The sequence below is a fragment of the Panthera leo genome, chromosome A2 (assembly GCF_018350215.1).
Source record: "Panthera leo isolate Ple1 chromosome A2, P.leo_Ple1_pat1.1, whole genome shotgun sequence".
NCBI lineage: Eukaryota > Metazoa > Chordata > Mammalia > Carnivora > Felidae > Panthera > Panthera leo.
The window spans coordinates 120813786-120841258 of NC_056680.1; the positions used below are offsets into that span (position 1 = coordinate 120813786).

Consider the following 27473-nt stretch of genomic DNA (forward strand, 5'->3'; position numbering starts at 1 on the left):
TCTTTCCCCAGGCTTCGTCCCCCAGGCATACTCAGAGCCGAGGCTGAGATAAGGGAATGGTGGTCAGAAGAGCCCAAGTTCTCTGCCCCCACCTCCCCCCGCTCCGTGGACAGCGCATCCCCTCTCTGGCTGGCTCTGATGGCTGTCAGATGGTCCTGTGCCGCTCTGGTCTCTGCCTCTGCAGCTTTCCCCCATAGTCCCAGCCCTGATCTTGGGCCCCATGTGGTTGTCTGTCTCCTCTTCTCAAAAAGTCCTGCCGAGGGGGAAAGCTAAAGATCCCCTCCTCCCAGCCTTGCTTTTTCTCCAGGTTAAGCGACAGTTTATGAGCTCAAACTAACATCGGGCTGCAGCATACCCAAAATGGGGTTTAACTCAGCACTGAGGCAGGGCTTAATGTGGGGCCAAGTTAAGGGTCAAGCCAGGCCGCATGTCGGCGCAGGCCCGCTGTCCAAAGAAAATGTATTGAGAAGTCTCTGATGGGGTGCCACAGAACTCTGTGCTTGGCCTCATTAGTCTCAGTGGCCTGGACATACATAGTACAGCGGCAGTTGATGCAAATCCAGGGGCACATAGCAAACACATGGGGTGGCCTGGTCAAGATCCTGCTGGCTCAGATGTAGAGGCATCAGTAAAGACTCACATAACCTGGGGCGCCTGGGTGGCTCAGTCGGTTAAGCGGCCGACTTCGGCTCAGGTCATGATCTCACGGTCCGTGAGTTCGAGCCCCGCATCGGGCTCTGTGCTGACAGCTCAGAGCCTGGAGCCTGCTTCAGATTCTGTGTCTCCCTCTCTCTCTGACCCTCCCCCGTTCATGCTCTGTCTCTCTCTGTCTCAAAAATAAACGTTAAAAAAAAAAAAAAAAAGACTCACATAAACTCCCTGAGCCTCAGTTTCCATGTCTGTGTAATGGGGAAAATAATCCCTACAGGCGTCTCATTGGAATTAAGCGACATAAAGCTCAACAGAGCCGACTTCCAGCCTCTTCTTCTCTAAGGGGTCTTTGGGAGGCCCTGAATTCAGAAGATGGGGAGTGGGACAGGATCAGCCAGTCTCACGTGAGTTTAGTGCTGCTTCCAAGACCCGGGCCTGGCAGTGCCTCCCTGCCCCCACCCCTACCCAGCCCTGACTCTGGCCCCAGCTCTGGAGGGATAACGACTGGGGCAGAGGTGAGCTCAGGCCAGGCCTACACCTGAGGACTGGGCCCCAGAGGATGCCGCCAGAGCCCAGAGCCCCCCCCCCCCCGCCCCCCCCGCCCCAAGCCTCAGCCCAGTGACCTCGTTGCTCTCATGCACTTCGTGGTCGATGAGCTGCAGCAGGAACCACATGATATTTCGCAGGATAAAGGTGGTGATGAGATTCCAGTGAATCACGTTCCGCAGACAGCGGATACTCCTGTGGGAGGCCCAGGTCAGGGGTCAGCCGGGGACGGGGAGTCGGCGGAGATGGGCTCTGCCTAGGGTCAGGGACCAGTGGGAATGGCGCCTCCCAAGGCCAGGTAGAGACTCCACCTGGGGTGAAGGCAGGTCTGCACCAGGAGCCACATTCCCGCCTGTGGCGGCCATGGCTGGGTCGCTCAGTTCCCCTTTTGCATCCTGCAGGCCTGCCACAGGTTGGTGGCCTGGCACCTCCCCGCACTCCTGTCCACTGGCTTCAGGGCCCTCAGAGTGGAGGCGAGAATGTCTGGGAGGGGTGAAGGGGGTGCTGTGGGGGGAGGGGCAGGGAGAAGCGGCCGTGGGTAAGGATGGACTCACCGCAGAGCCAGGAAAAGCAGGAAAGCGGCCACCAGGGCTGCCACAGAGACGCAGTGGCCCAGGTAGTTGACAACGAGGGCGACGTGGTAGTGTATGTCGTACTTCCTTTGCTGGACAGACAGACACGTACACAGGCAGACGGAGGCACGGGGCGCATGAAGGTTTGGCTGGGCACTCTAGCTATGGCCACCCTGCGTGTCCTGACCTTGGAGGCAGAAGTGGCTTCAAGTGTCATCATCACACCTGGCTCCCAGGGCTCACGCCTGTTGGCCATGAGGCTTTTGGTATAAATGGCTGTAATCAGGCCTCCCGACATGCAATCTGGGGGCAGGCTTGGACACAAGGCATTCTGAGATATGCCCGAGGTGTGGCTCCCTAGATTTTATGGTCTCTTTAACTCTGGACTCGGGAGTTGCCACACCTGTGTTTCACCTCAGCTCAGACCCTTGCTGGCTGAGTGACTGTCAGTTGATTTCTATCTCTGGGCCTCGGTTTTGACATCTGTACAGTGGGCCAAAATGCCCTCCTGCCCCAGAAGCAGCAAGCCCTGGGAAGTCTGGGGGAAGCCTTGGGATCAGTCTGTCCCGGATGTAGCAAGGAGGGGGTGCAACGTCTGTAGAGAAGTTAAGAACAATATCAAAACCAAACAGAAGCCAGTCTCCTTGTACTGACCCCCATATGCCAGCAATTATAAACAGAAGCAGTGATAAAATACTCCTTCCTGCCAGGGCAGGCTGTCCCCACCCCGTGCCCACTGCGGTCTGCCGCTGCTCAGAGGGGCCGTGAGGTGGGGAGGGGAGGACAGAGGTCTGGCAGGAACCTCCTTCTTTCCTTTATGACCTGTCCCACTAGCCATTCCTGTGGCCCCACTGCAGACCCCCTTTGGCTCGCATTTTGTAGAATCACTTTCTCAGGGTAGATAAATGTTTTTCCTCAGAACTTGGAACTTCTTTGGGGGGGCAAGTTCCAGCCTCACTGGGGGCTGTAATGGGTGAAGGAAGAGGGAGAAGAAGGGGGCCCATATCATTTTGGGTCAGGAGGGAGGCGTAGCTTCAAAGGAGAGGAAGCTGGCACCGTAAGCGGCAGGGGGTCTGGTTCCCGAGCAAGGGGGCTGGTGAGGTCTGAGCAGGACCAGCTTCTCATGGGGCTCACCCTTCTGGGGGCTGTGCTTATCTCCCTGCGGAGTCACAGAATCAGAATGCCAGATGGGTTGGGGCGCCTGGGAGGCTCAGTTGGCTAAGCATCCGACTTCGGCTCAGGTCATGATCTCGCGGTTCGTGGGTTCGAGCCCCGCATGGGCTCTGCGCTGACAGCTCAGAGCCTGGAGCCTGCTTAGGATTCTGTGTCTCCCTCTCTCTCTGCCCCTCCCCTGTTCTCTCTCAAAAATAAACAAACATTAAATAAAAATTTTTTTTAAAGAATGACAGATGGGGAGACTGAAGCCTGGGGAGGAAGGAAGTCACACAGCCTATTAGATGTTGGGACACTGATCACACCGTCATTCCTTTCTTATGTCACGTGCCATCTTGGTTGTGTCTTCTGCTAGCCGGAGCTCTCCCAAAGGTGGGGGTCCCTGTCCCCCTTCTCTACTATAGTGTCACTGAGCAGGGGACAGGACATGGGGGCAGGAGAAGCAAGTGCAAAAAGGTGTGGTTGGATTGCACAAGGACCGATTCTGTCACCCTTGGGATCCTCCTATGCTCAACCTGAGTCCTGATGCTTATACAAGGACCGGGGTTGGGGCTGGTGGGAGCCACTCACCTTGTCATCCAAAATGGGCTCGCACTGTGAGTAGTTGATCCGTGAAGCCCACGTCCCATTCTCCAAGCACTCTCTGTAGGCGTTCCCTACAAAAGATGCCAACCACCAAGGGGCAGGTCCCTCCTCTCCTCAAGAACACTCCCTGGCTCCCTGGGGCCCACAGGATGAGGGCCATACTTCTCAGCCTCTCTAAGCCAGGAAACACAACGCCCGTCTAAAAGTTCACGTGAAAGTCATTTATGTGAAGGTTGTGCAAAAGGCTGCCCACACATGGCAGCTAAAAGGCATGATAAAACCCGTTTCTGACACAATCTGTGACTAGCATTGTGTATACTTTCTTCAATTGTATTCGAAACGGAACCTGACGGTGAGCCCTGGGTTGTGGCTGAAGATTCGTTGCTTTCAGCACACCACATAATTTCCATTCTTCTCTCGTTTTATACTTATGAGATCTGTACCTTCCCCACCAGTACCAGCATTTCTGGTTTAGTAACTCTGGGGCACCTGAGTGGCTCAGTCTGGCACGTGTCTGACTCTTGATTTTGGCTCAGGATTATGGTCTCATGGTTCGTGAGATCGAGCCCCACATTGGGTTCTGCGCTGACACTGTGGAGCCTGCTTGGAAGTCTCTCTCTCTCTCCCCCTCTCCCCGCTGTGCTCTCTTCTCTCTCTAAAATGAATGAGTGAATGAATGAATGAATGAATAACAGCTACCATTCACATAGGCGTTTACCACAGACCAGAACCTCTTTTAACCGCTTTGGGTACGCTTGTCCATTCAGTCCTCCCAGCAGCCCCATGAGTAATATAAACCCATTTTGCAGAGGAGGAAACTGAGGCACAAAGAGATTAACCTACTTGTCAAGGATATAAAAATGAGAAGAGGTAGAGCCAGGCTTCAAATCCAGAAGGTCTAGCTTCGGGTTGCCTGTTCTTAACCCCTAGGCTGCTGAGCAGGGGTACACAGGAATGAGGCACGTTTGGGGAAACAGGACTGTGTTGCCAGACTTGAGCTGCCACTGCCTGGGAGAGCACCCCCCATGTGAGATCTCCCAGTGTCTGACAACCGGTCTCCCTGTTAAAACTGGAACGTGATATGTGAAAAGACATTTCAGAGCACCGATGTCTGAGATATACGAGTGCAGGTTTCGTCAGCGGGGAATGTAGGAAGGCCAGAGAATGCTTAGACTTACTTTCCTTGAAATCCTAGCTTGACCGTCAGTCCTAGCTCTTAGGCCACCTCCTCCAGGGAGCCCACCCTCAACTACCACCCAGAAGGAACCCTCCCACCTGAGAACTCCAAAGCCCTTTGCCAGCCTCTGCTTTGCATCATTAGAGTGTATCTGACCTCCCCCACTTCGTTAGGAATCCTGAACGATCCATTGTTTGGGAGTGACGTGTACTAGGGTTTTCTGCTCTCTGGCTAATGGACAGTTGTTTGTAGATTTTTCTTTTGGGTTGATGTTAGATATATGACATAAAGCTAATTAAAATAAATAGGTCACAGAGCACAGAATCACAGAGTTGGAGGGGGAAACTTGGGTTGTTTTTGGAAGCAGTGAGTTCTAAAATAATGAAGGTACTTTAAAAACCCACTTCTGTTGAGCTGACAGTTAAAAGCAATGGAATTATTGAGGGAGCACTTGCTAAGGAGCAGAAACAATGGGGGAGATTCTACTAGCTTAATTGTTTTTTAATTTGGTGCTCTGAGCTCCCGAGTTTCAAATTCAGGGTCGTTACTGGCCTGTGCCTGCCTCCCGGGCCTGTCAGCTAGAGGCTGCCTTGGGCAGGGCTCTGGCCCTGGTGGGAGTCAAGGCGGTTCTGACCCCAACGTTGAAGACACCAGCTCTTCGCCCCTCACCCGGGCACCCACATCCACTCTTGACACCCTTGGGTTTTCTCATTCCTCAGGGTTGTTTTGCTACAGAATGGTTGTGTGTTAAGAGAATTTGATGCACAGGGTTAGTGATGTTACTGAACTAAAGGACAGTGTGGAGTCAAAAGGACCCACGTAGAGGTATCCCGGGAGGACAGATCCTTTTGTAAGATGAACAATCCCTTTAGAGTCCCTCTCAACAGGCCTGGTTTGAAGCGCAGAACATTTATCTTCCGGGGATGTGTTCATAGATGTTATCCAGCTTTCCTGAAGTTCAGTGCTAAGCCCCTTCTTCCAGGAAGGCCTCTTTGATTGCTCCCATCTCACAGATTTCTCTCCCCTAAGCCCCCCCACCCCCTACCTCACCCCAGAGTCCTCATAGCCTGAGCCTCACGCTTCATCCCTCGCTCATTACCTGGCCTGAGTTGTTCAGGTGTGTGAGTCTGGTCTTGCTGATCAGTGTGGGGCTAACCAAAGACGGGAACTCAAGAATCCTTTCCCGAGTATGATAGCTCTTGATGGCACTGACTACAGGGTGGGCTTGAGGGTGGGAGGGAGTCAGGATAGAGATGCTGCAAATCTGAGACCATTTTGGTCCCTCACGTCAATGTCCCCTGGGGTACCAGGTTTTATGAATTCTGTCTCCTGGTTTTCTTTCTCTGGAACCCACCCCCCTTCCCGGCACCTCTCCACATGGCACTTATCACTTGCCCTCGCAGGTCTGGCACCCAGCCAGATCTAGGCTGAGCCACCCCTTGAAACACACTCCTCGATGCTCTCACCCATGGCTCACTGACAAATGCCTACCTACCTTTGAAACCCCAGCTCAAATGCCATCTCCTCCTGAAGGCTTCCCCAACACCCTAGGCATTTAAGGAGTCACTTCTTCTTCTCCCTCTAAAAGCCTTCTCTAGGTCTTGCCATCTCTCGAAACATAGGCCTTCACATTCTACTGTGCTTGAACCACAGCAGTGTATCTATTTTATGTCAAAATCCCGTACTCACCCCTCCACCCCGCCTCACACACACCCCCTGCATTGGTGGGTCCCGTTTCACAAAGCAAAATTTATCTTGACCACAGCTATAATACTTCTCTTCCTATTCTGTTCTACTGAGTTCTATTTATTTTATGTACAAATGCTGGTCATGACTCACTAAATTGACTTCATAATCCACTATTGTGCTCTAACCCATAGTTTGAAAACCAAAAAGCTATTTTAGACGATTTGCCATAATTCACTACGGACTTCATCTTTTTGGACCTGATTCTTTTTTTTTTTTTTTTTTCCCTTTGCTGCTGAAGTCAAGCTCCCTGGGGTAGGTAGGCAGAGACCATATGGGAGTCTCTGGAACCCCCCCCCCCCCTTAGGAATCAGCCATCAAATACACCTTTTCAGCATCAAACAAACTCAGATGTGCCAAAACCTTGGAAAGCAGGGTCTGAGATGTGGGATGTGCTGGTGGAAAGGGGCTGCCCTCTTGGGGCCCAGTTGTGCCTGGAGATGAGGTTCTGGCTACAGACACCAGGTACCAGAGGACTGGAAGACAAATGTGCCCAGTTCTCCAGGGGAGCCGGCTAATGGGGACACTGTGCCCTCAAGCACAGCTTTGGACAGGAGAGACTAAAACAGGAGCCCCCTGCCCCCTACACCTGGGAATTATGGGAGGATGAGCACGGAAAGTCTGAGGGCAGGTGGCCAGACAAGAATCGCAGGGATGGATGCAGCGAGGTGGGTGCCTGTTACCACAGCAACACAAGCGCCCCTGCCGAAGATCAATGCTGATGGTGTGCGGCATGGCCTGCCAGGGGCATTAGGGTCTGGATGATGCAAGCAAGATCCTCTCTTCCAGGGCTCTGTGGCCTGGGAATCCTGGTCCCTATCACCAGCAGCGTGCCAGATCTCTTCCCGCAAAGTGGCCCTGGTCTGCCGAAAGCTCCCATTATAACAGCCTTTCCCTCTTTCAGATGCCGACCCCTTTTTGATAAGAGCTCCTCGTTCAGACAGTCACCTGCGTGGTTCAGAAGCCAGGCTGGGAGAAGATGAGGGCTTATATGCTAGCTGCGGTTTTGTCTCTGGCTGGCTGGCTAAGTGACCTTAGCTAAGTCCCTTCCCTCTTGGCCTCAGTTTCTCCTCTCAGTAAAAGTAATGTACATCATCTGAAGGATGTTATTTATTGGCATGTCAGGAAGGTCAGGTATCTATTGTGTGGGACTTTTCAATCCACTAAATGCCAGTGGAGCCATTATGGCAACCCCAAACACCCCTATGTCACTTTCAAGTGCTCTGTAGACGGCATTTCTATCTCTGATAGTCTAGCTGACAAGGCATGGGGGACAGGGACTACAGGGCCCGTTTTGGGTGGGAGTTATGGGGGAGTGGGTGCCAGAGACAGGCTGGGCATGGGGAGTGAATGGGACTGGTGGAAGGGGCGCAACATGGTCATTGGATATCTGGAAAGAAAATGACAGGAAGTTAGGGCAAGAAGGTGCTGGCAGGGAGGTGGGAAGGGCCAGAAGCAATATTTACTGAAGGAATGGGGTCACTGTGCACGGCAGGACCTTTCAGCACTGCGGACAGCAGAATGACACCACTCTCCGCTCCCCACCAAGGGCTGTGTGAGACACTGGAAAGCTCCTGAGACACAGCCCTCCCACCCTGCATTCACCCTGTGTCCCTGGGCCCAGCCCAAGAAGATCACACTAATTCAGGCCCTGTCTCAAGGCCCAGCTTCAGCCCCAGCTCCTTTAGGTGCTTCCAAGGCTGCTCCGGCCCCTCGAGGGTTCCACTACTCACTTCTCCCAGCCCACTCTGGGTCAGGATTCCTCTTTCCCAGCTAGCGGGGCAAGGCCAAGGTTGCCCTCCCCTCCGGCCCTCTCTTAAGAGCTACATAGAATCGAGTGCACGGGATGGACCGAGATGGTGCTGTTGTCTATGTGACTCTGGATGAAGACAAGAGACTCACTTGGAGTGGGCCAAGAAGACCGCTGGCCACCTCGGGGCCCAGGCTCTGGAAGCTGCACTTTGTAAATGCAAAACAGTCACACATGCAGGAGGCATCTCGGGTCTCATCCACATGCCACAGGTGGGCCGAGCACGACTGCCAGCGCTGCGGACACCGTCAGGACAACCCCACGAGGGGTAGGAATGGCAGTCCAAAATCGCAAAGCTGCTGTCAGGCATCCTCCAGATTCTAGGCAAGAAAGCCTCGACCCTTCCCAGGAAAGCACGCTGGAAACGGAGTCAGCAGGCACCCCCTCTTGGGAATTTAAGAGGGGGAGGCAGTTTCTCCCTCATTTGGTCTGGAGGAGCCCGAAGAGGGACAATGACACGTTGGGGGTCGCCGAGCAACTGTGTTCCAGGAGATGTGGCAACTTGTGCCTCTACTGCGGTGTCTTAGCTACTTCATGTCCAGATCCCCAGTGCGGGAGATGCCTGCAGGAGATGCCCGACGTCCCATCCTCAGTCCCCTTACTGACCTTCCCTGGGAGTTGGGCTACTCCAGATGTGGCCATATCCTTCCCGTCTGGCTTGGGGCCTTGCTGGGAAACCGTGGCCCTTCACCTTGCTCACCTTTCTTATCTCTTAATCTCTACTGCCTGAACGAGGCAGTGATGCTGTGGGGCATGACAAACAGTTTTCTTGCCTCCAGTTAAGGCACCCTTTGGGAAGCAAGGCAAGGTCATGGCACCAGCGGTGAGTTCCCCTGAGCTTCCCAAACACAGGGCTTCTCCCTGAGTTAACATTCTTGCATCGCTGAAATGCTGCTGCGGCTGACCAGGGCCGGCCTGCTCTGGGGCCTGGCTTCAGCGTGTCCTGTCTTGGTCTGATCGCAGCCCGCTGGTGGCAGGGGCTGCAGTGGTGACGCTCCTCTAAGCTCAACCAGCATGACCTGGGTTGCGACACTGGGAATCTGCCATCGTCCACACGGTCATCAGGTTGGGAAGGGCCTCCCCAGGGCCATCTGCTCAGGATATGTGGGACGAGAGACAGGGAACTGCTATTCCATTTCTTCAGTGTCGTATGGACACTGCTCCCGGGGCCCCAGCTGTCCGTCTGGACCTCCGAAAAACCCTCAGCTCCTTATTTCCAAAGGCCTTTTCACTAATGATGCCTTTCCCTCCTTGAGTACGCATGGCACAGTTAAGTGTCTAAACTTAGAGCAGACGGGGGGGTGGAAACTGAGTCAGGGAGGCACGGAGCAGTTTAATGGAGACCACACTGGGCCCATGAAACAGGTAAGAGGTATGACTGGAAGGCAGCTCACTGTGTGAGGTCACTGCCCTCCCCAGGGTGGGTGCAAGTGGGAGGAGGTGCCTATCCCCTGCTCTCGCCTCTACTGTGCAAGGCTTCCTCCTTGTAGACTTCCCTAGCAACACTCAATGGGCTTGTCGCCATGACGCCAGTCTGTGGCCTGCAGGGGGAAATAGGGAAGAGAAGGCGAGCAGGGGACCCCTGAGGCAGAGGCTGCTGTGGCACAGAGGAACATCAGGGTTTGGGGACCATGAGAGCTTGTCAAGCTCACCCCCCGCCTAATACAGAGACACGAAGCCTCAAAGAGGATAAAGTATAGCCCAAAGGGGAGACAAGCAGGCTGTGGCCTGGCCGGAATCAGAACAGGCCTTCAGGGGCGCCTGGGTGACTCAGTCGGTTAAGCGTCCGACTTCAGCTCAGGTCACGATCTCGCGGTTCGTGAGTTCGAGCCCTGTGCCGGGCTCTGTGCTGACAGTTCAGAGCCTGGAGCCTGCTTCAGATTCTGTGTCTCCCTCTCTCTCTGCCCCTCCTCTGCTCACGCTCCGTCTGTCTCTCTCAAAAATAAATAAACATTAAAAAAAATTTTTTTAACAAAAAAATAAAAAAACAGGATTTCAACTTGAGTTTCTGTGAGGTAATGTGGAGTCAAGACATCTTTGTCTGGCAGAATCCTATGTCCTCCCTTTACCAACAATGGCATTTCTCTGGAGGGCCAAGGACCTGCCTCTCTCCAGAGGCCTTTGGGGATCAGGCCACGGAGTGTAGGTGGATTGCTCCCTCCCACAACACCATCCAGGCCATAGACTTGTGGTGGCTCTCGGAGATGACAGAGGCCACACCCCCCAGAACGAGGACAGCCATCCTTGGCATGAACAGGACCCTCAAGGACATGATCCCAAGGATACAACTGCTCCTTGGTCTGGGCCCCATACCCCCCCTTTACTCCTCCTGCTGACAACACTCCAGCTGTCCTCAGGAACCCCAAACAGCATCGTCTCCCCAGTTTTGACAGGGCCTCACAAGGTCAGCATGTTTTCTGTCCCTGTCACACAGATGAGGACACTGAGACTTGGATGAGGGGGACCTCCCTGTCACTCAGTGAATCAGGGCATAGCCAGGATTTAGATCTGCCCTCCTGAATCTGGGCCTGGGTTCCTCCTGGTCTCCTTCACCCCAGCCTCCACCCCTGCAGGTGCTAGGAAAGGAACTTCCCACCAGACTCTGGAGCGCCTGATTTCAGGTGGGTGGATTGCACTTGGGGCCTTTGGGAGGATGGTCCCTGGGAGTCAGTGGGGGTGGGGCTTTGCTGTGGGGTTCCAGACTCAGCAGGTGGTTGCTTAGCGGGTGGAGGGGGTGTTCTCAAAGTTCTCAACCAGCCTGGATTTAGATTTCAAAGGTACATCCTGAAAATCAAGCAGTGTCCCACCAGAATATTCTGTTCCTGCACCGGGGCTATGAACAAGCATCTGGGAGCACTACCACTAGCAGAATCGAGGCCCACACCCTGGTTTGGCATTCAAAGCCTCCATGACCCTGTTCCCTTCACCCATGTCTCCTCTCCATCTATTCCCACTCTCCCTTCCAGCTGGCACAACACTGGCCCGAGTTTTCAAGGCCCCATCCAACAACACTTCCTCTGTGAAGTCTTCCCAGCTTGCTTTCCATTCCTTTTGGAATCGACCTCCTCCCATGTGCTCCTACAATCTTGACTTCACTTAAGAGTAAATATCAAAAAGTTCTCTTCAAGAGTCTCTCTTGGGAATCCCTGGAAGGCAGGCTCAGGTCTTCCGCACGTTTGAAACCCTTGTTTACAGTGAGAAGAGGCCAATACTCCCACGAAGCCAATGAGAGGTGAGCCTGGGCAGGAAAAGGGCCTGTAAGCAGCTGGAGAGGTCCTGGGGAGGGAGGGAGAGGAGATCGGGAGTGGCTGTGCTTTTGGTCCTCTCTGAGATGAAGGGTCCTCAGGCAGGGAACACCTGAGATTCCCCCAGCACACTTCTTGGCCACCCGGGCCCCATGCATGCAGAGGTGGAAAAATGCCAGAGCAGGTGCCAAGAGCTCTCACAGCCAGCAGATGCCCTTCAGGGCCCTGGCTTTCTGCGAGACCCTGGGCAAGTGTCTTTTGCTCTCTGGGCCAGTCATTTCCCACCCTTAAGTAGCAGGGGAGGAGAGGCCTGGACCGGAACAGGCTCCTGGCCTCAGGGGTCAAGGTGTGAACAGATCTTGCTGGGCACTAAGAATGCAGACCTGAGTTTCTGGACTCACGGCTTCTACTTCCTCAACCCAGAGGGGAGACTCTGTTTAGAGCCCTCCCTGAGGCTCATACCCTTGCCTCATGGGCCAATAGGTGTGACATCTCCACCATCAAGAAGCACTCCCACCTCCTCAAGGAAGCTTTCCAGGAATGCTCCAGTGCCCACCGCTGGAGCCCCCCTATCCAATCCCTGACTGCTGGCTTGTGTGAGGCTGGCCTTGAGGCAGCCTGGAGTTCTCTGAGGGCTGGGCTCAGCACTGATCACCGCATGCCCTCAGGGCTGAAGAGGCGATTTCTACAGAAGCGGGAGATCCCAACAGTTTATGTGTTTCCAGCGCAAGCAGTGTTTCAGCATGTCTCTAGAGTGGGGTTCTGGGAAGTAGGGACCCACAGTCCTCTCCGTGGGGTTAGGTTAGGTGGCGTGTATGTTTTCCCCTTGTCCTGGCAGATGCCTCAGTACACATGGGCCCAAAAGTTCCTAATAGGTTATGGAGGGAGTCTGAGGTCAAGGAGACTGAGGCTGAGCTATGCTGGGTTTAGCAAGTCTGCAGGAGGAAATGAAAATGAACCCCATCCAGGGGGCAGCAGGACCCTCCTTTGCAGCCACAAGGGCCACAGGAACAGGCAGGAGGAGGTATGGGACCACGGCAGATAAAATGAGGGATGGGAGGAGGGAGAGGCAGAGGATTGAGCAGGGGGTGGAGAGGGGGAGGGAGGGAAAGAGGGAGTAAGGGAGCTGGAAAGGGAGAGTGGAGGGTGGGAAGGAGGGAAAGAGAAGGAAGCAGGGATAGAAAACGAGAGAAACTGGGAAAGACAGAGACATACACATAGAAAGAAATAGAAAATATACCCACAGACAAAGACAGAGCCACACACAGGCAGGAACAGAAACAGAGACAGGGAGACATACAGACATGCACACACAGACATGGGCTCAGAGTCTGCACAGGATGGTGGGAGGTGGGAGGGAAGGGAGTATATTGCCTGCTTCTGGCCAACCCACTGGGGCTAATCAATTTCCTTTCTCCTTGCAGACAGGGAGACTGAGGCCCCGGAAGGGTTTTAGAATTGCACCGGCTTATACTACGTACAGACATTATGGAATTTGGGTGGCCCAGGACTTGAACCTGCATGCTGTATGGGCTCCGGGAAACCTGTGGGGGCCAGAGGCCACTTCCTGCCACAGAGCTGAAATGCCAGGTTCTCACCTTCCAGGCTTCCCCGTAGTCAGAGCTGGAGTGTGGGACCTAGAGTCTCCCATAGTCCCCCACCCCACCAGATGCACCTGCTCCAAGGAAATTATGGAGCTGGGGGTCCACAAAACAGAAACGGAGAAGGCCTCCCTGAGGCCACTGCAGAAAGCTTAAGCATCACAGGCGGGGTTGGTAGCAGGAGTGTGGCCTATCTGGTGGCCGGTCTTAGAGAGAGTAAGGTTCCCTCACTGGGCCAGCTCTGCCCTGAGCTCTTGGCTGGGGGCCCCAGCCCACCCAGTGATTCCACAAGCTCCTTGATATTCTTTTACCCAATCCCTTCTCTGTTTAAACCGGCACAGTTGCTTTCTGAGAGGCAGCAGAGCCCGAGTTGGAATCCTTACTCTTTTATAAGCTGTGTGACTATCATCAAGTCAATTAACTTCTCTGTGTCTCCGTTTCCCCATGTGTAATATGAGGATAATATTACACCTCATCAAAGGGTCAATGTAAAGATTAACGAGTTAACAAAGGTCAAATGACAACACAGACACGTGGACCCTGGGCCACGGAAGTGTGGGTGGTGGGCAGAATCCTGGAGGGAACTCAGACACACAGACTCTTAACTTGGCTCTGCAGGGACAGCATGTGTGACCATGGACAAGTCCCATCCCTTCCTTTGGTCGTGCTGCAGCTGGAAATGGTCTTTGGGTGAAAATCATTAAGGCTCTGCATGGGCCTCCTGCATTGCCCCTGCAGCAGTTAGCTAACCACACATCCAAGAACTCTCAATGCCTTGCTTCTAGCAGGAAGTGCTCTCCTGGGCTTTCCTCTTCCGGCCGACTGCATCCTGGATGGACACCTGCACTCAGATGTCTCTCCAGCACCTGAGGGACTACGTGTCTCCAACTATGCTCAGCATTTTCCTGGTGTCATCCCTGACTCCTCCCGCATCCCTGTCCCACCCCAGTCCTGTACGTGACAAGTGCCCAAAGTCTCCTGCACCCATCCCCTCCTCTGCTCCCGCAGCCTCCATTAGACTTGGGCCAGCTGCAGTAGCCTCGTAACCCCTCCCCTTGTCTCTAGAGGCTCCGTGCTCCAAAGCTGAGCTCCTCTACCCCAGGTTCCCTCCTGCACCTGACAGTGAAGTCCTCTGCAATGCCCTGCATCATCTGACCAACATCCACCCATCTGCTCTTGTCTGTTTCTGTCTCCTCCTACCTGTGCTCCACACAACACTCGCCAGTCCCGAGGCACAAAGCATGGTCCCATCTCCTCCTGTATACCTGTTACACTTTCACCTGCTCAAATCCCACTGGTCCTTAGAAGTCCAGCCCAGGGGGCTAAGCCCGCCCAGATCTTCCAGGGTAGAAGCAGCAGTCCTTTTCCTGTCTCCTCAAGAACTTTTTTCGAGGCAGTACTGCCCCAAAGAGAGCGAGGGCTGCGGATTCCTCTGCCTGCACTGGTGCATAGGAGGGGATTATATAACTTTGAAAAGTCACTTCGTGTCTCTAAGCCTCAGTTTTCCTGTCTGCAACATGGGCATAAAAGCAGTACATATCTCAGGGGGCCTTCGGGAGGTGGGGATCGGTGGGATCACGTGTGCAAAGCTCTCTCAGTGGTAGGTGGTGCCTGGAAAATGATCCTCTTGGTAGCTTTGTGGCAGACTCTCTGTGCTCAGCTGAGTGGAAGAAAGTTCATGGGGAGTACAGGCTAAGCTGCTGTCTTACCCTGGGAATGCTGGCCCTCTAAAGAATGAGGCTTCAGTGGGGGGTTGACTATAGCATAGCAGAACTGGGCAGGAAGAGGAACCAGGTCCTTGCTCCTTTTCCTCAAGGCTTCTCATAGGAGTTCATTTCCTCCCTGCATCCTTTGTAAAGGAAAGATCCCATTGAGAAGGGAAAACAGCGTCCAGGAGGCAGGGCAGGGGAGAAATCAATCACATTTCCATTGCCATTAGCTTCCTCGCTCTTCCCACCTCAGCCGGCCGCTCTGGTTAATGGCAATGCTCCCAGCACCCCATGCTCCTGTTCCCCAGCAGCTGTAGTGTGGGCAGCACTTTGGTCCAAACGAGGAAAATTGCTCATTAGGTACCAGGAGCTCATTGGCACTCCATTTGCCAACCTCGGTGGCGCCCTGACCGTTTTTCAGCCTCTCACTTGATGTGACATGAGTGGTCTGGTATGTGCTCCAGCATCTCCTTTGGGAAGTCTTCCCTGCCTTGTCTGTCCCCTTCCCCCCATCCTACAGTCCCCTTGCTCTGCTCCATTTATCACTGTATTTCTGGGGATTTATCACTGTATTCCTTTGTCTGTTGCAATTATGAGAGAGGGTGTCAATGATAGTGCAGTGGCTCGCATATAGTAGCTGATTAGTAAAAGGACTGACTCAGGACCATGCTCAGCTCTGAAGAAGAGACCCAGGCTCTGCCCTCAAGGAGCTCCAGGCTGGTTGGGGAGAGCAGGGGACAGCCCAGGCTGAGGTAGAAACCAGAGTGGAGCCCCCTTAGGGCCACAGACCATGAGGTTGAGATGCCCCATCACCTCACTTGGCCCTTTGTCTCAGGCCCGGTCTGAACTAGAGACCCAATGATCCTGTGATCTGAAAGTACAGTTTTATAATCTCAGGACTGGAAAGGAGCATAAAAGTCACTCCTTCCGCTTGCATACTTCCTGGGTCGGGGAACTCACTTCCTCCCAGAGAGGTCGTTTTTTTTAACACGGCCGGGAAGCACGTCCTTAGATAATGCAGAAATCTTCCTCAGCGGCTCGACTACCTCTACCACGGGCTTCCTTGGGAGCACCTCTCCCGATGGGCTCCTCAGAGCACAGCCCCTCCCTGGGCCCACCAGAGCCCTCTGTTGGGGCAGCCAGGGAGTGCTGCTTAGCATCAGAGGCGGGCGAGGCTGTCTTGCTCTCTAGCCATCTCCTCAGCCCCTAAGAGTCTGGACAGGTGTGTGTGAGTCGGGGCGGTGGGGGCGGGGGGGGGGCATACACATGTGCCAAGTGTGAGATAACAGGGGGGGCTATGCTACTGTTCAGGCACAGACATACAGAGAGAGGTTGCTACAACGTTTCCAGGCTCAGGGGCTTCAGATAAACAACCCAGCTTCCCTGAAGGTCTGAGAAGGACCTCTCTCTGCTGGTGGGCTGGGGCTGGAGATGTGAGTGGCCGGTCAGGGTGGCCAGTGATGCTGTGTCCCACAGCCTCACAAGACACTCCCACTTGGCACCCGTGAGGCCTTCCCCAGGGCACAGATTCTGGTCCCCTCACTCCCAGTGCCCATGCTGCATCACCCCACCTGGGTGCTCTGTGACTCCAGCAGCTTCCGCTGCCGTCTTCCCCAGAGTGTCAAGCCAGCCAGTGACTTGCCAGGAGGAAGGAGGGCACAGGCTGTTCTCCCTGGGAGATGGGGGGTGGTCCTGATTCAGACACCACACATTACCTGGGCAGTAGGAGTAACGCTGCCCAGGAGCCCTGACTCACTGCCCAGAGGGCCACTCTCCCACATCCAGGTAGGGATGAGGTCACACCCACACACTCTGGCCCAGAAGTGCCTGTGCTCTGTCCCCACCCAACACAAGCGCACACTCCGTCTTTCCTGCCTCATGGCCCTCCTTCCTCTCTGGCAGGAAAGAGTCTGACCACCCCACTCACCCTGGGGTCTGGAAACCTAGCATGTGCGACCCCTCCTCCCTGGAGTGGATAGCATTGACTAAACAAAGAGGGGGAACTTCAGGCACTCAGAGTATATATTGTGAGAGGCAGGCCTGCCCTCAAAAGGGAGGAAGAATTTCCTCCTTCCCTTTCTGGGCTCTGGGCAAATCACTGTCTTAACTGAGGTCTGAAGCTACCGTGGGGTAGGGCCAGGGGGAGAGCCCCCGACATTACAAGGGGCTCAGCGTTACGACGCTGCCACCGCCTCACCAGGTCTCCGACGCTAGGTCCGGAGCCGTCCCTACTCCCTAAACCGCTCTTCTGCGCGGCGGGCGCAGAGCCCGCGGCGGAGGATCGGGCGTGGGGGGGGGGGGTCACTCACGGGTCGTGTTGTACTTGACGCCGTTGAAGTACTCAGGGCACGGCCTCTCCACCAGGGCTCCGGCGGCGCTCCGGGGCCAGCACGTCCCGATCTGGTCCAAGGTGGTGTTGCAGTAGGAGTCGGGACCTGGAGACGGGAGAGAGAGGAGAGGGGCTCCGGTAGGTGGCCGGCGGCGCGGGGCGCTCAGAGCGCGGGGCCTGGGGCGCACTCAGCACGCCGGGGAAGGAGCCCCGCGCCGCCCGCTCCGCTCGCCTCCGCCTACCCTCGGGGTCCAGGGGCAGCCCCCAGCCGTCCAAGAGCAGCTCTTCGGCCAGCGCCAGGCTGCAGTTGGCCTCCAGCAGGCTGTAGAGCAGCGCCGCGTCCATCGCGCCCGGGAGCCGCGCGCCGACAGGGAGTGTGAGTGCGCGCCTGGCGTGGCTGCGAGGGACTGGGTGCCAGAGTGAGCGGTCCCGAGAGCGCCGGGTCCCGGCCCCTGCCCGCCCAGCCCCGACCTGCCGGGCAGCCTCGGAGCGCCGCGCCCCGCCGCCCGTCGCTGCCAAGTCGGGACCCTTGCGGAGAGGAGCCGCGGAGCGCGCGGAGCCGCGGGTCCACCCGCTCGGTCGCGGCCAATGGCGGCGCCAGGGGGCGGGGCCGGATGGCTCCAGTCGGCCGGGCCCAGCCTCCAGCCCCCCGGCCACCAGTCCCCGCCGGTCCCCGGCCCTGCCCCGAGTCCGCCTTCTCAGGCGCGGGCGCCGTCCAGACGAGGGCGGCGGGGATGGACCAGGTGGGCCTGGGGTGGTGGAATGCCCCGTCCGAGGACCGCAGGCCCCGGGGCTGCACGGGGCAGCAAAGCGCGCTCGCCCCCGCGCCGGGGAGCCCCCCGCGGCAGGCATCCCTCACCGAGAGCCAGGACTGGGCGGCTTGACGCTTGAGTTTCCTCTCCAAGAACCAGGGCACTGCAGACGGGAGCCGGGGGGAGGGGGGGAGCGGAGAGTACACGTGCAAGTCTGTGCTCTAGAAGAGCCCCGGTGGCCGATGGGAAGGAAGTGGACTGGAGGGGCTTTGAGGGCAGCAGGGAGGCCACGGAACAGTCTAGCGAGATCTAGTGGGCTGAACGGGTGAACACTTGCACCAGGCGGTGGGGCTGGATGGAGCAGTATTTCAGAGGACAGCTTGCTCTGGTGAAGACGGATTGGAGAGAGGGTTCCAGCAGGAGCCAGGAAGGCAGGGATAGCACCACGTCTTCCCCTTGGGTGACTGGGGAGGGGACAGTGTTGCCATTTAATGAGATGGGCAAGTCCAGGGGAGAAATTGGCTGAAATTATCTGGAGGACTTCAAACACCCTGGTCTTACTCTCCCAGGCTCCAGAGAGAATAAAGTGAGAAGTGAGAACCTCTCTCTGTTCTTCTTGGCTTTGGGCAGGGCCACCTGAAACTACTTTCCATATGTGTGTGTGTGCGCACGTGTGCCCACGCATGTGTGTGTAGTACCTAAACACCTTTATATGGAATTTGCCCATAATGTGTTCTGATTTCACTGTCAGAGTGCGCAAGGTGGGCCGGCTGCTCACCCCTGCTGACGGGGGGGGGGGGGGGGGGGGGGGGGGGGGGGGGGGGGGATCCTGGCTCAGGAGGCAGGGCCTGGGTGTGGTACGTGTCAGCTCAGGCTGGATTCTGGTTTTGCCTCTCTCTATTCTCCCTGCATGTTACCCCAGTTCCTGCCCTCCCTTTTGGGGCTGTTTCTCCATAAGGGAAAGGTTCTCTGAGGCCCCTCCCATCCCTGAGAGTCTCTGGTTCTGAGTTTTGAGATGCAAAGGCAGAGGAGATGTGCATGTGAGTGTGTGTTGAGTGTTTCTATCTTTAGACGGCAGGGAGAGCTGGGACCCAGTCCCAGCTGGGCTGGAGGTCTCAGAGGAACTAGTCTTGTCCTCCCCCTTGCCGGTCTCCTCTGGGGACAAAGCTGCCAGAGAAGGTCAATAGCACCCTGAACCAGCACTATGCCCTAAGCAGAGAGAGGGGGAAGAGGCAGGCTGGGCTGCCTTTATGTGCTCCGGTTTCACCAGCCTCCGTATTAATGCTTCCGTCATTGCCCTGGCAGAGCCAGAGAGCACTGAGACCAGGGATGAGCACTGGACTCTCTCCAGGGCTTGCTGATTGGCAAGTATAAGGTGCAGATCAGCCAGTCAGCCTGTCCTCTGCCTCTTGAATGGACAGTTAGAGCCCTTGGCTCAGCTCTGGGCATTTGCAGAGGCAAAGATCCCTTGGTGTTCATAACAACCATTGCCAGGAGCAGGGGAGGATAGGTTGGGTCCCAACCCCAGCCTAAGATCTGAGTCTCAAACCCAACCCTAGGCAGAGCACTGTCCCCAGTCCCGGGCTAAGCCCTACCCCACAGGGTCCCACATAGGCCAGAATGTGGCAGGCAGGGTCAGCCCACGTCTTCACTGGGAAATAGTCTCATTCATGCACAAAGGAGGGCGCTCCACACGTGGATCGCAGTACAGGGGGAAAGGGAGACATCAAGCTTATGAATGTGCTTGTCACCAGAGACACCACGCAGGGGAATTAGCTATCTTGGGGTGTGGGGAGTGCCCAGCGACAAGAGGCCAAGACTTCTTGCCCCACGTGCAGAGCAGAATGGCCTGGGACACTTGGATCGCTCTTCACTGGGAGAGCACATGTAATAGAGATTCCTCTGGGAAGTGACTATTTTAACAGTAGAGCCAAAAGATGTTCTGCGTCCTGATGGACAGTCAGGGCCCGAGCACAGACCCATGGACCCAAGGTGCCCTGGCTTCCAGGATGAGGGGCATTTCTTCATGGACCTTTTTACAAGCACGATTGTTTGTTACCCTAGATGTGACAGAGAGGAAACAGCTTTGGAACGAGTTGGCTCTTATAGCTCACTTGAGTGTTTGAAAATAGGTGAATGAGGAAGAAATTGTAGAGAGCTAAAAATTTCCTCAATTAGGTTACATCCAACTGCAAATAAAGTCTGGGCCTTTTTGCCAACTAAGGAAGCAGAGGCAGAGGGGAGGCCCCTGGGACGGAGAGGGGCTCTCAGGCTGGGCACTGGGGGAGAGGTATTGGGATGGTTGTGTGCCCCCAGGCTGGTGAGACAGGTTGCAGGTAAGTTCAGGGACGTGTGACACCTGCGTGTCAGGAGCAGTATGGGGTGAGGTAGGAGCTCCTGGCCCACCTCTGACGTCAGCTGCAGTGGCAGGGGACAGTTTCAGACATCCTGGTCCTCCAGAAGGCACAGCCTAATAGGCAGGCAGAGCACACTGGAAACACGCACAGCATCTCATGGTCATTGCCTCCACAGAATCACCCACTTCCTCCCATTCATCCCACCATCCATCACATGTCAGCTGGAAAACAGGGTTTGAGGAGATAGTCTGTCTCTGCCTCTCTGAGGGGCGATGCCTGGTCAGACGGAATACACAAGGAGTGGGCAGATCCGGGTCAACGCTGTGGGGTTTTCTGGGCGTTTTCATGGGTCTGCTCAGGGCATGGAGTCTTGGGAGAGGCCAGAAGGTGGCTTACGCTTGTCTGGTGGCACTGAAGTTGGTGGCCCCAGGGCGGACACTTCTCCCCTACACGTCCTACGCCATCTTGGCACAGGAGGATGGCCAAGCGGAGATGATATCTTCAAGTCCAACCATGGGCCAGGCTGTGGGATCAGGAAGGGCCCTCAGACACTGATTTTTCTACAATTAAGGTCATGGCATTCCTCCTAAGAGTGGCTCCCCATTGCCCTCGGATGGAGCCCAGCTTCTTTAGCAGTGCAAAGAACACTCTTCAAGATTGTCTATCCTCCCTGCTCTCCCTCCTGCCAACCTTGAGATGCTTTTTGGAACAACTTGTCATTCCCTGGAACCATTGTATACCCCCACACCTTTGCATGTGCTGTTCCCTCTGCCGGGATGCCCTTACCGCTCTACACTCCAGTTAGCCTCGCTGACTCCCACTTGCCCTTCAAACGTTCAGCTTGGCTCTCCCTTCTGGGTCTTGTCTGGGTTGGGTGGCCCTCCTCATTGCCTCCATCTCTTGGGACTGATCTATATCACGCCAAGGTTGTTAGTTTTTTACTGTCTCCTCTATCAACCCATGGCTCCCTGAGGGCAGGGCTGGTCATGTTCACTGACTGGTCCCCAGCACCCATCAGAATGCTCTAGGCCTGTCTCCCTGACCAAGACTCTTTTCCCACTTGACCAGCCTTCGTGTGTGTGTGTGTGTGTGTGTGTGTGTGTGTGTGCACGCATGTTGGATTGGGGAGTTGCTTTATTTCAGGGGATCCATGAATCCATTGGGATCCTTATGTTGCCTAAAGACTGAATAAATAATATTCCATACAGTCTATGCCCTAATAGGTGCCTCTGTGATGAACAAAACAAATAATCCATTTAAAGCCTGTCTGAAGTCTCTTGTGGTTATGTGTGGTTTTCCTTTATTTGCACCTCAGAGGCATACAATTTAACTGGTCATAGCCTTTGATTTATGACCACCTGTCATCGTTAGCCCACACATGGCCCAAATTTATTTTATTTTAATTTTTTCTTTTATGGAAGTTTGGGTACAGTGGTAAATAACACGGAATCTATCACTGAATCCAAAACTAGATCGTTGCCAGTCACTTCCATATTTATCTAAATACTCCTTCCCTGGAGGGAACATTCTCTTGGACATTTCATTGATCATTCCCTTGCTCTTAGTTTTTCAGTTTTATCATATGTACGTATGTCTAAAGAACAGATTGGTTTTACTTGTGTCCGCACTTTATGTTAGTCATGGTCCATTTTCTCAATCGGTGGAGATCACTGAAATCATGAAAGGAGATCATTTTCCTGTGGGAACCTCAGGTTGAAGGGCATCTTATCTGTCTGAGTCCCAACCTAAGGGCATGGTGAGTGAAGGAAGGTGAGTCCCACCACTGCTGCTGCTAGGAAGCATCATCGGTGATATGGTGGAGGCATATTTCATGACATGGGAAAGTGCTCACCCTGAGTTATAAGACCAAAAAAGCAGGTTACAGAATTGTGGACACAGGACCATCCCAGTTTGGTCAAAAAACATGAGGCTGTCTAGACCGATAGACTCCTGGGGGATATAATAATAAAAATTCCCAGATGGTGGGATAGTGAGTCCTCATGGTGTTCTTTGATTTGTAAAAACATCCCCCCCCCCAAATTTATATTAATGTAATGTACCCCATTTACAAATGGATGAATGATATTATCAGTTATGTAGGGGAGGCCTATTTGGAAAAATTGAACCCCTCCCCACTAGACTCAGACCCGCATCCACCAGGGGTCAGGGGAAGGTGAGGATCTGTGCCATGTACTGGAGAAGGCAGGGGGTTTGCTGATAAACCAGTGTTTCCCTCCTGACAGCAGAGAGCTCTGGTCAGGGACCCCCAGAAATAGGGATCTTTCATTGCCTGGCTCATGGAGCATGCTGGGTGTCTCCGTGACCTCTCGTTCAAACTGCAGAGTAAGCCTCTGAGCCTGACTTAGATCTGTTCCTAACAGACGAGGAAACTGAGGCTCAGACGGTCCTATGGGCTGAATGGCTGAATTATGTCCCCCCCAAATCTATATGTTAAAGTCCTAACCCCCAATAACTCAGAATGTGACCTTATTTGGAGACAGGCAATGAAATTAAGACGAGGTCGTCAGTGTCGGACCTCATCCAAATGTGACTGGGGTCCTTGCAAGAAAAGGAATCGAGAGGTGCCTGGGTGTCTCAGTGGCTTAAACGTCGACTTGGTTTCAGCCCAGGTCATGATCTCACAGTTCGTGAGTTTGAGCCTCACGTTGCAGAGTGCAGAGCCTGCTTGGGATTCGTTCTCTCCTCTCTCTCTCTCTCTCTGCCCCTACCCTGCTTGTGCTCTCTCTCTCCCCAAAGAAATAAACTTAACAAAAAGAAAAATGAGTAAAATAAACAAAATTTAAAAAACAAACAAGAAGAAGAACCAAGGACCCAGACGTGCACAAAAGAAAGAGCACGTGAAGACAAAAGGGAGGAGACGGCCACTGCAAGCCAAGGACAGAGGCCTCAGAAGAAACCACCTCTGCTGACACCTTGATCTTGGACTTCTAGCCTCCAGAATCGTGAGAAAATACATTTCCCCCGTTTAAGCCACCCGGTCTGTGGTATGTTACATCAGCCCTTGCAAACTAATACAGATGGCTTAGGTGACTCAGCCATTGCTTCCAGGTGGAGAAGGTGGGACCCAGACTTGGGTCTGTCTGACCCCTGCACTGAAAGGCAGGCTGGTAACAGGGCCGTTCTCCTGGACACCTGACCCAGGCTGCGTGTGGGGCTGGGCCCCATTGCTGGGCAGCACCCTTACCTCCTTGTTGCCTTGCCAGCAACTTCAGATCCTGGGGCCCTCCCCAGGCCTCCTCCTTCCCTGCAGCTACCGTGGGTGCAGACCTGAGACCACCACGACACCGGGCAGGGCTTAGGGACTGCTCTCCAGAGCCCTTGAGAGCCCAAGGCTTTTCTGAGCTCCGCAGGTGGCTGACCCTGACTCCAAGTCGGCAGTGGCGGGGGGGGGGGGGGGGGGATCTCTGAGGAGTCAGAATTCAGAGGCCCAGCTGCTGTCTTGCAAGTCCTTACCAGGAGGTGACACCTGTATAAAGTTTATGAACAGAGGGTTACCCCCCCCCCCCTTGTGCTCTCGAATGCCAGCCCAGCTAGCTTCTGTTATGTGCGGGGAGCTGGGAGCTGAGGGCTGGAGGAGGATGTCCAGCCAAGTCCTTCATCATCAGTGAAGGGCCAGAGCCCCAAATGGGGAAGGGGCCTGCTCAAGGACAGAAGCCGGCATTCACCACCCCACATGGCTTGGGCTGGTCCAGGAGAGCGGCCTCATCCCTCCTGGCCCTGAGGCTCACCGTTCTCTCTTGGGGTCTGCCCCAGGGTGGCAGCGGTGGGCTTACCTGCGAGGTTGGCGAGAGTCATCACTGCCCGGCAGTATTGCTCCAGCATTGCCCACAGGGGCTGGTCTATGGGCGCCTGGCTTGGCCCGGCAGCCTAGGGGATAGGACGGGTGAGGGTCAGAGGTCAGGCCCTGGCTAGCCCCTGTAGCACCCGTCTGCTCCCCTTACCCGGTTCTGTCACTCATGCATGCAGCAGAATGGCAGCCTGGCCTGGCCAGGAACCCCAAAAAGGTCTCAGAAGTGTTCCAGTGCGGCTTGACCTCGGAGGCAGGGATCTGTGCTTTCTAGCCCCTGGCGTCCAAAGCTCTCCTCCTCAGGACGGGATGTGCCCCGTGTCCTTCGGTCAGCAAAGCCAGGTGGGGAGTCCACCAGCTGTTTGTTTACCTAACAAATATTTGTAGAATGCCTGCTATGTGTCTGGCCCTAGTTGGAAGACCCAATGGCTGTCCTTGGGGTAGTCCCAGGCCAGGCAGGGATCCCCTCAACTTAGAAGGTACAGAAGGGAGGGGAGGAGAGTAGACAGTGTAACTTTGTTTCCCTCTCACACAGGGAAACAGGCAGTTAACAACAAAAGGCGTCTCCCCGTGGAAGAGATTTCCCTGGATTTGGGAAAACAGGGAAGGCTTCCTGGAAGAGGTAGCACTTTGGGGGCAAGCAGAAGAATGAGTAGGGGAAAAGGAAGGGACCACTGTGCCAATGTGGACACTCACCAGGGAATAGACATGGTTGTTGCTACCATGGCAATTCCATCCAAAAGATAAAAAACCATCCAGGATCCCATCTTCTGAAAACACCATGAGAATCGGTGCTGGGGATGGAGGAATAAAGTAAAGGTGGTTATCTCTGCCCCTGAGGAGCCCATCTTCTGGCGGGAAAGAGGGATGGGTGACCAGGTTGCTACAGCATCGATAACTTGCTGAGGTGGAATGGGGTAGCATCTCGGAGAAGGTCATGCTGATGTGGGCTTTGAAGGCTGAGTAGGAGTTTGCCCAGCTGATAAGGATGGTGCCGGGAAGAGCATCCTAGGTAGAGAGCACAGCATGTGCAAAGGCAGAGAGGCTGGGAAATGGCGTGAGACTGAACGAGAGTAATGGACTCTAGAATTCTAACTCTCGCCCGCTATTTCTCCCAAGGGCACCACTTTTCCAACTCTGTGGCCTGTGTGTGTGTGTGTGTGTGTGTGTGTACGTGCATTTGTGTCCCCGTACGTATGTGCGTGTATACGCAAAATGACTTCTGTGCCTCTCCCAACCCTGACATTCCTGATTCCAAGATTGTAGAAGGCACTGCCCACCAGTGGGCAGCCCCTCCCCTTTCCCTGGCCAGTCACATGTTCTCTCCATGACAGCTGGATCAATGTTTGTCCCGGGATGTCCCCAGAGCTAGAGCCCAACAGCCCTCAAACATCACGTTCCCCACATCTGGCTCAATCCATTTCCTGTGCCGGGGCTGGAGGCTGCACGTTTAGCCTCAGCAGGCTGGCCTGGAGCTCCTAATAAATGACCCCACCTGGCCAGATGGGTTTACACTGCCTGCTGCTTCTCGGAGAGCCGAGGGCAGCGGGGACGCCATTCATAGGGAGTCACTGCACCTGGGACCAGCCAACTCTCTCCGAGGAGGCTGGGTACAGAAGGAGGTGCTGGGGAGCAGAGACATGTGTGCGTAAGGTGTATGTGTGTGGGTGTGTATTATGTCTGTGTAGCACCTGTGGTTGTGTGAGTAGTATATGTGTAGGGTGCATTGTGGGTATGTGTGTGTGTGTGTGTGTGTGTGTGTGTGTGTCTGTAAGGGGCTCTCTGGGCCATGAGCTGGGAGCTCTGGCCTCTCAGCCTGCAGGACAGACACTGGGGGCCATGGCCTTGCTGTTCACATATCCCGGAGGCTACTGGGAGCTTTCAGCATCAGCTTCTTGGGCATCAGGAAGGCCTCGCTGCCCAGTGAGTCCCTGCCAGCGGTGAGGTGGCTAGGAAGGAGAGGGGACACTCTTTGTCTTGGGATCTCCAGAAGAATTCTGAGGCCCCACACTCAGCTGGATCTGGGGAGATTGTGGGCTCTAGGCCTGACCCATCATACACTTCCCAGCCCCCTTCTTGTTTGACAAGCAGCTAGTAATGCCCTCCCCGGGGTGGGGGACAGAAGTTCCAGGGAGTCAGCCTCATCTGGAGGTCATGGCAGAGGCAGTGCTCCACCCAGAGGTGCGTGGTGTTGCTGGCGGACCTCCAGGCTGATCAGATTTTGTGTCTTAGATGCAAGCTCCTTCTCTCAGAGCCCCCCAACTGCCACGTTTTGACCGCATCTCTCAGCTGTCTCATGTTCACCTTTGGGCGGGCAGTCTGAATCCCTGGCTCTGAGCCCACAGACGGAGGGGTGGGGTCCGGGCATCCTCACTCGGGCAATGCGGGGCTGTCCCTGCATCAGACGCTATGGTCTCAGGCTGCGGCTGGGTCCCCTTGCTGCGCAGAGCACTGGGGCGCAGGTGACCGCGCTCAGTATTGACGTGTGCCCTTCAGGCGTGGGCAGCATGGGCGAGCAGCTCAAAAGAGGTTTTGGAATGACTCCCAGATCTGGGCTCCATCTTCTGTAACTTCTCCACCGGTCCAATAAGCTGGCACAGCTAAAGATGTTCTTTCTCTTCAAGGGGGCTGGCTGGGTGGATTTGACTCAGTTCAAACCCATGACATCCCCTGCTGCCGGCGGCGGTGGTGGGTGGGCAGCGAAGAGGGAGAAGAGGCCGCCGCTCTCTGGAAGCACACAGTGGCCCCGGGAAAGCAGAGACACGGCCACGAACAGTTACACCTCAAGGCCTGGGCCATGAGCTCTCGGAGCAGCTAGGCTGTAAACACCCCCATGTTCAGGGCTCCGGGCATGGTGCTTGTTAGCCCTGTGGCCTTGGCCAAGTGACTTAACTTCTCTGAGCCTCGCTCTCCTCATCTGTAAAATGGAGACAATACAGAGCCCATAGGGCTTTGGAGGACATTAAACAAATGACTGTACGTCACGAGCCTGGCATATAGAAGGCATGTGTCACATGGTGGCCCCTGTCAAGGACTCGAGGAGGGGTCCAATTAGAGAGCTCAGAGATAGGGGGTGGGGGTTCAAGCCCCACTGTGGGGAGTTCTGAGGCCCAACTCAAATCCTTCTCCAGAAAAGCTTCCTAGAACCGTGTGTCCCTCCTTCCCCACCTCTCTCGCCAGCACAGATACCCCTCAGCTTTCAGCACCCCTCCCAGCACTGGGCCCTGGCAATGCAGCCTGAAGCCCCCTCATTGGGCACACCGTTCAGCAGTGCCCAGTCAACGCTGGCTGGGGAAACTCAGGGCTCCGTGGAGGGCTGGGCACTGGAGCTCAGTCCAAAAGCATGGAACCAGGGTCCAAGGTAGGGGGAAGGATAAGAAGAGCAGAAAGAGATCCCCGAGGCAGGAGCCGA

At 55.0% G+C, this 27473-nt stretch overlaps 1 protein-coding gene across 1 annotated transcript in view; it reads right to left on the reverse strand.

Annotated features, from left to right (window-relative positions):
• Positions 1-17527, reverse strand: part of CRHR2 (corticotropin releasing hormone receptor 2) — a 30237-nt gene extending 12710 nt beyond the window's left edge. The window contains exons 1-5 of the mRNA XM_042921455.1: positions 17387-17527; positions 17125-17250; positions 3513-3598; positions 1752-1861; positions 1275-1392 (exon numbers count right to left, since the gene is read on the reverse strand). Of these exons, the coding sequence (XP_042777389.1) occupies positions 1275-1392; positions 1752-1861; positions 3513-3598; positions 17125-17250; positions 17387-17489 (543 nt within the window). The 5' untranslated portion in view covers positions 17490-17527. The remainder of the gene's footprint in view (positions 1-1274; positions 1393-1751; positions 1862-3512; positions 3599-17124; positions 17251-17386) is intronic.
• Positions 17528-27473: the final 9946 nt, after the last annotated feature.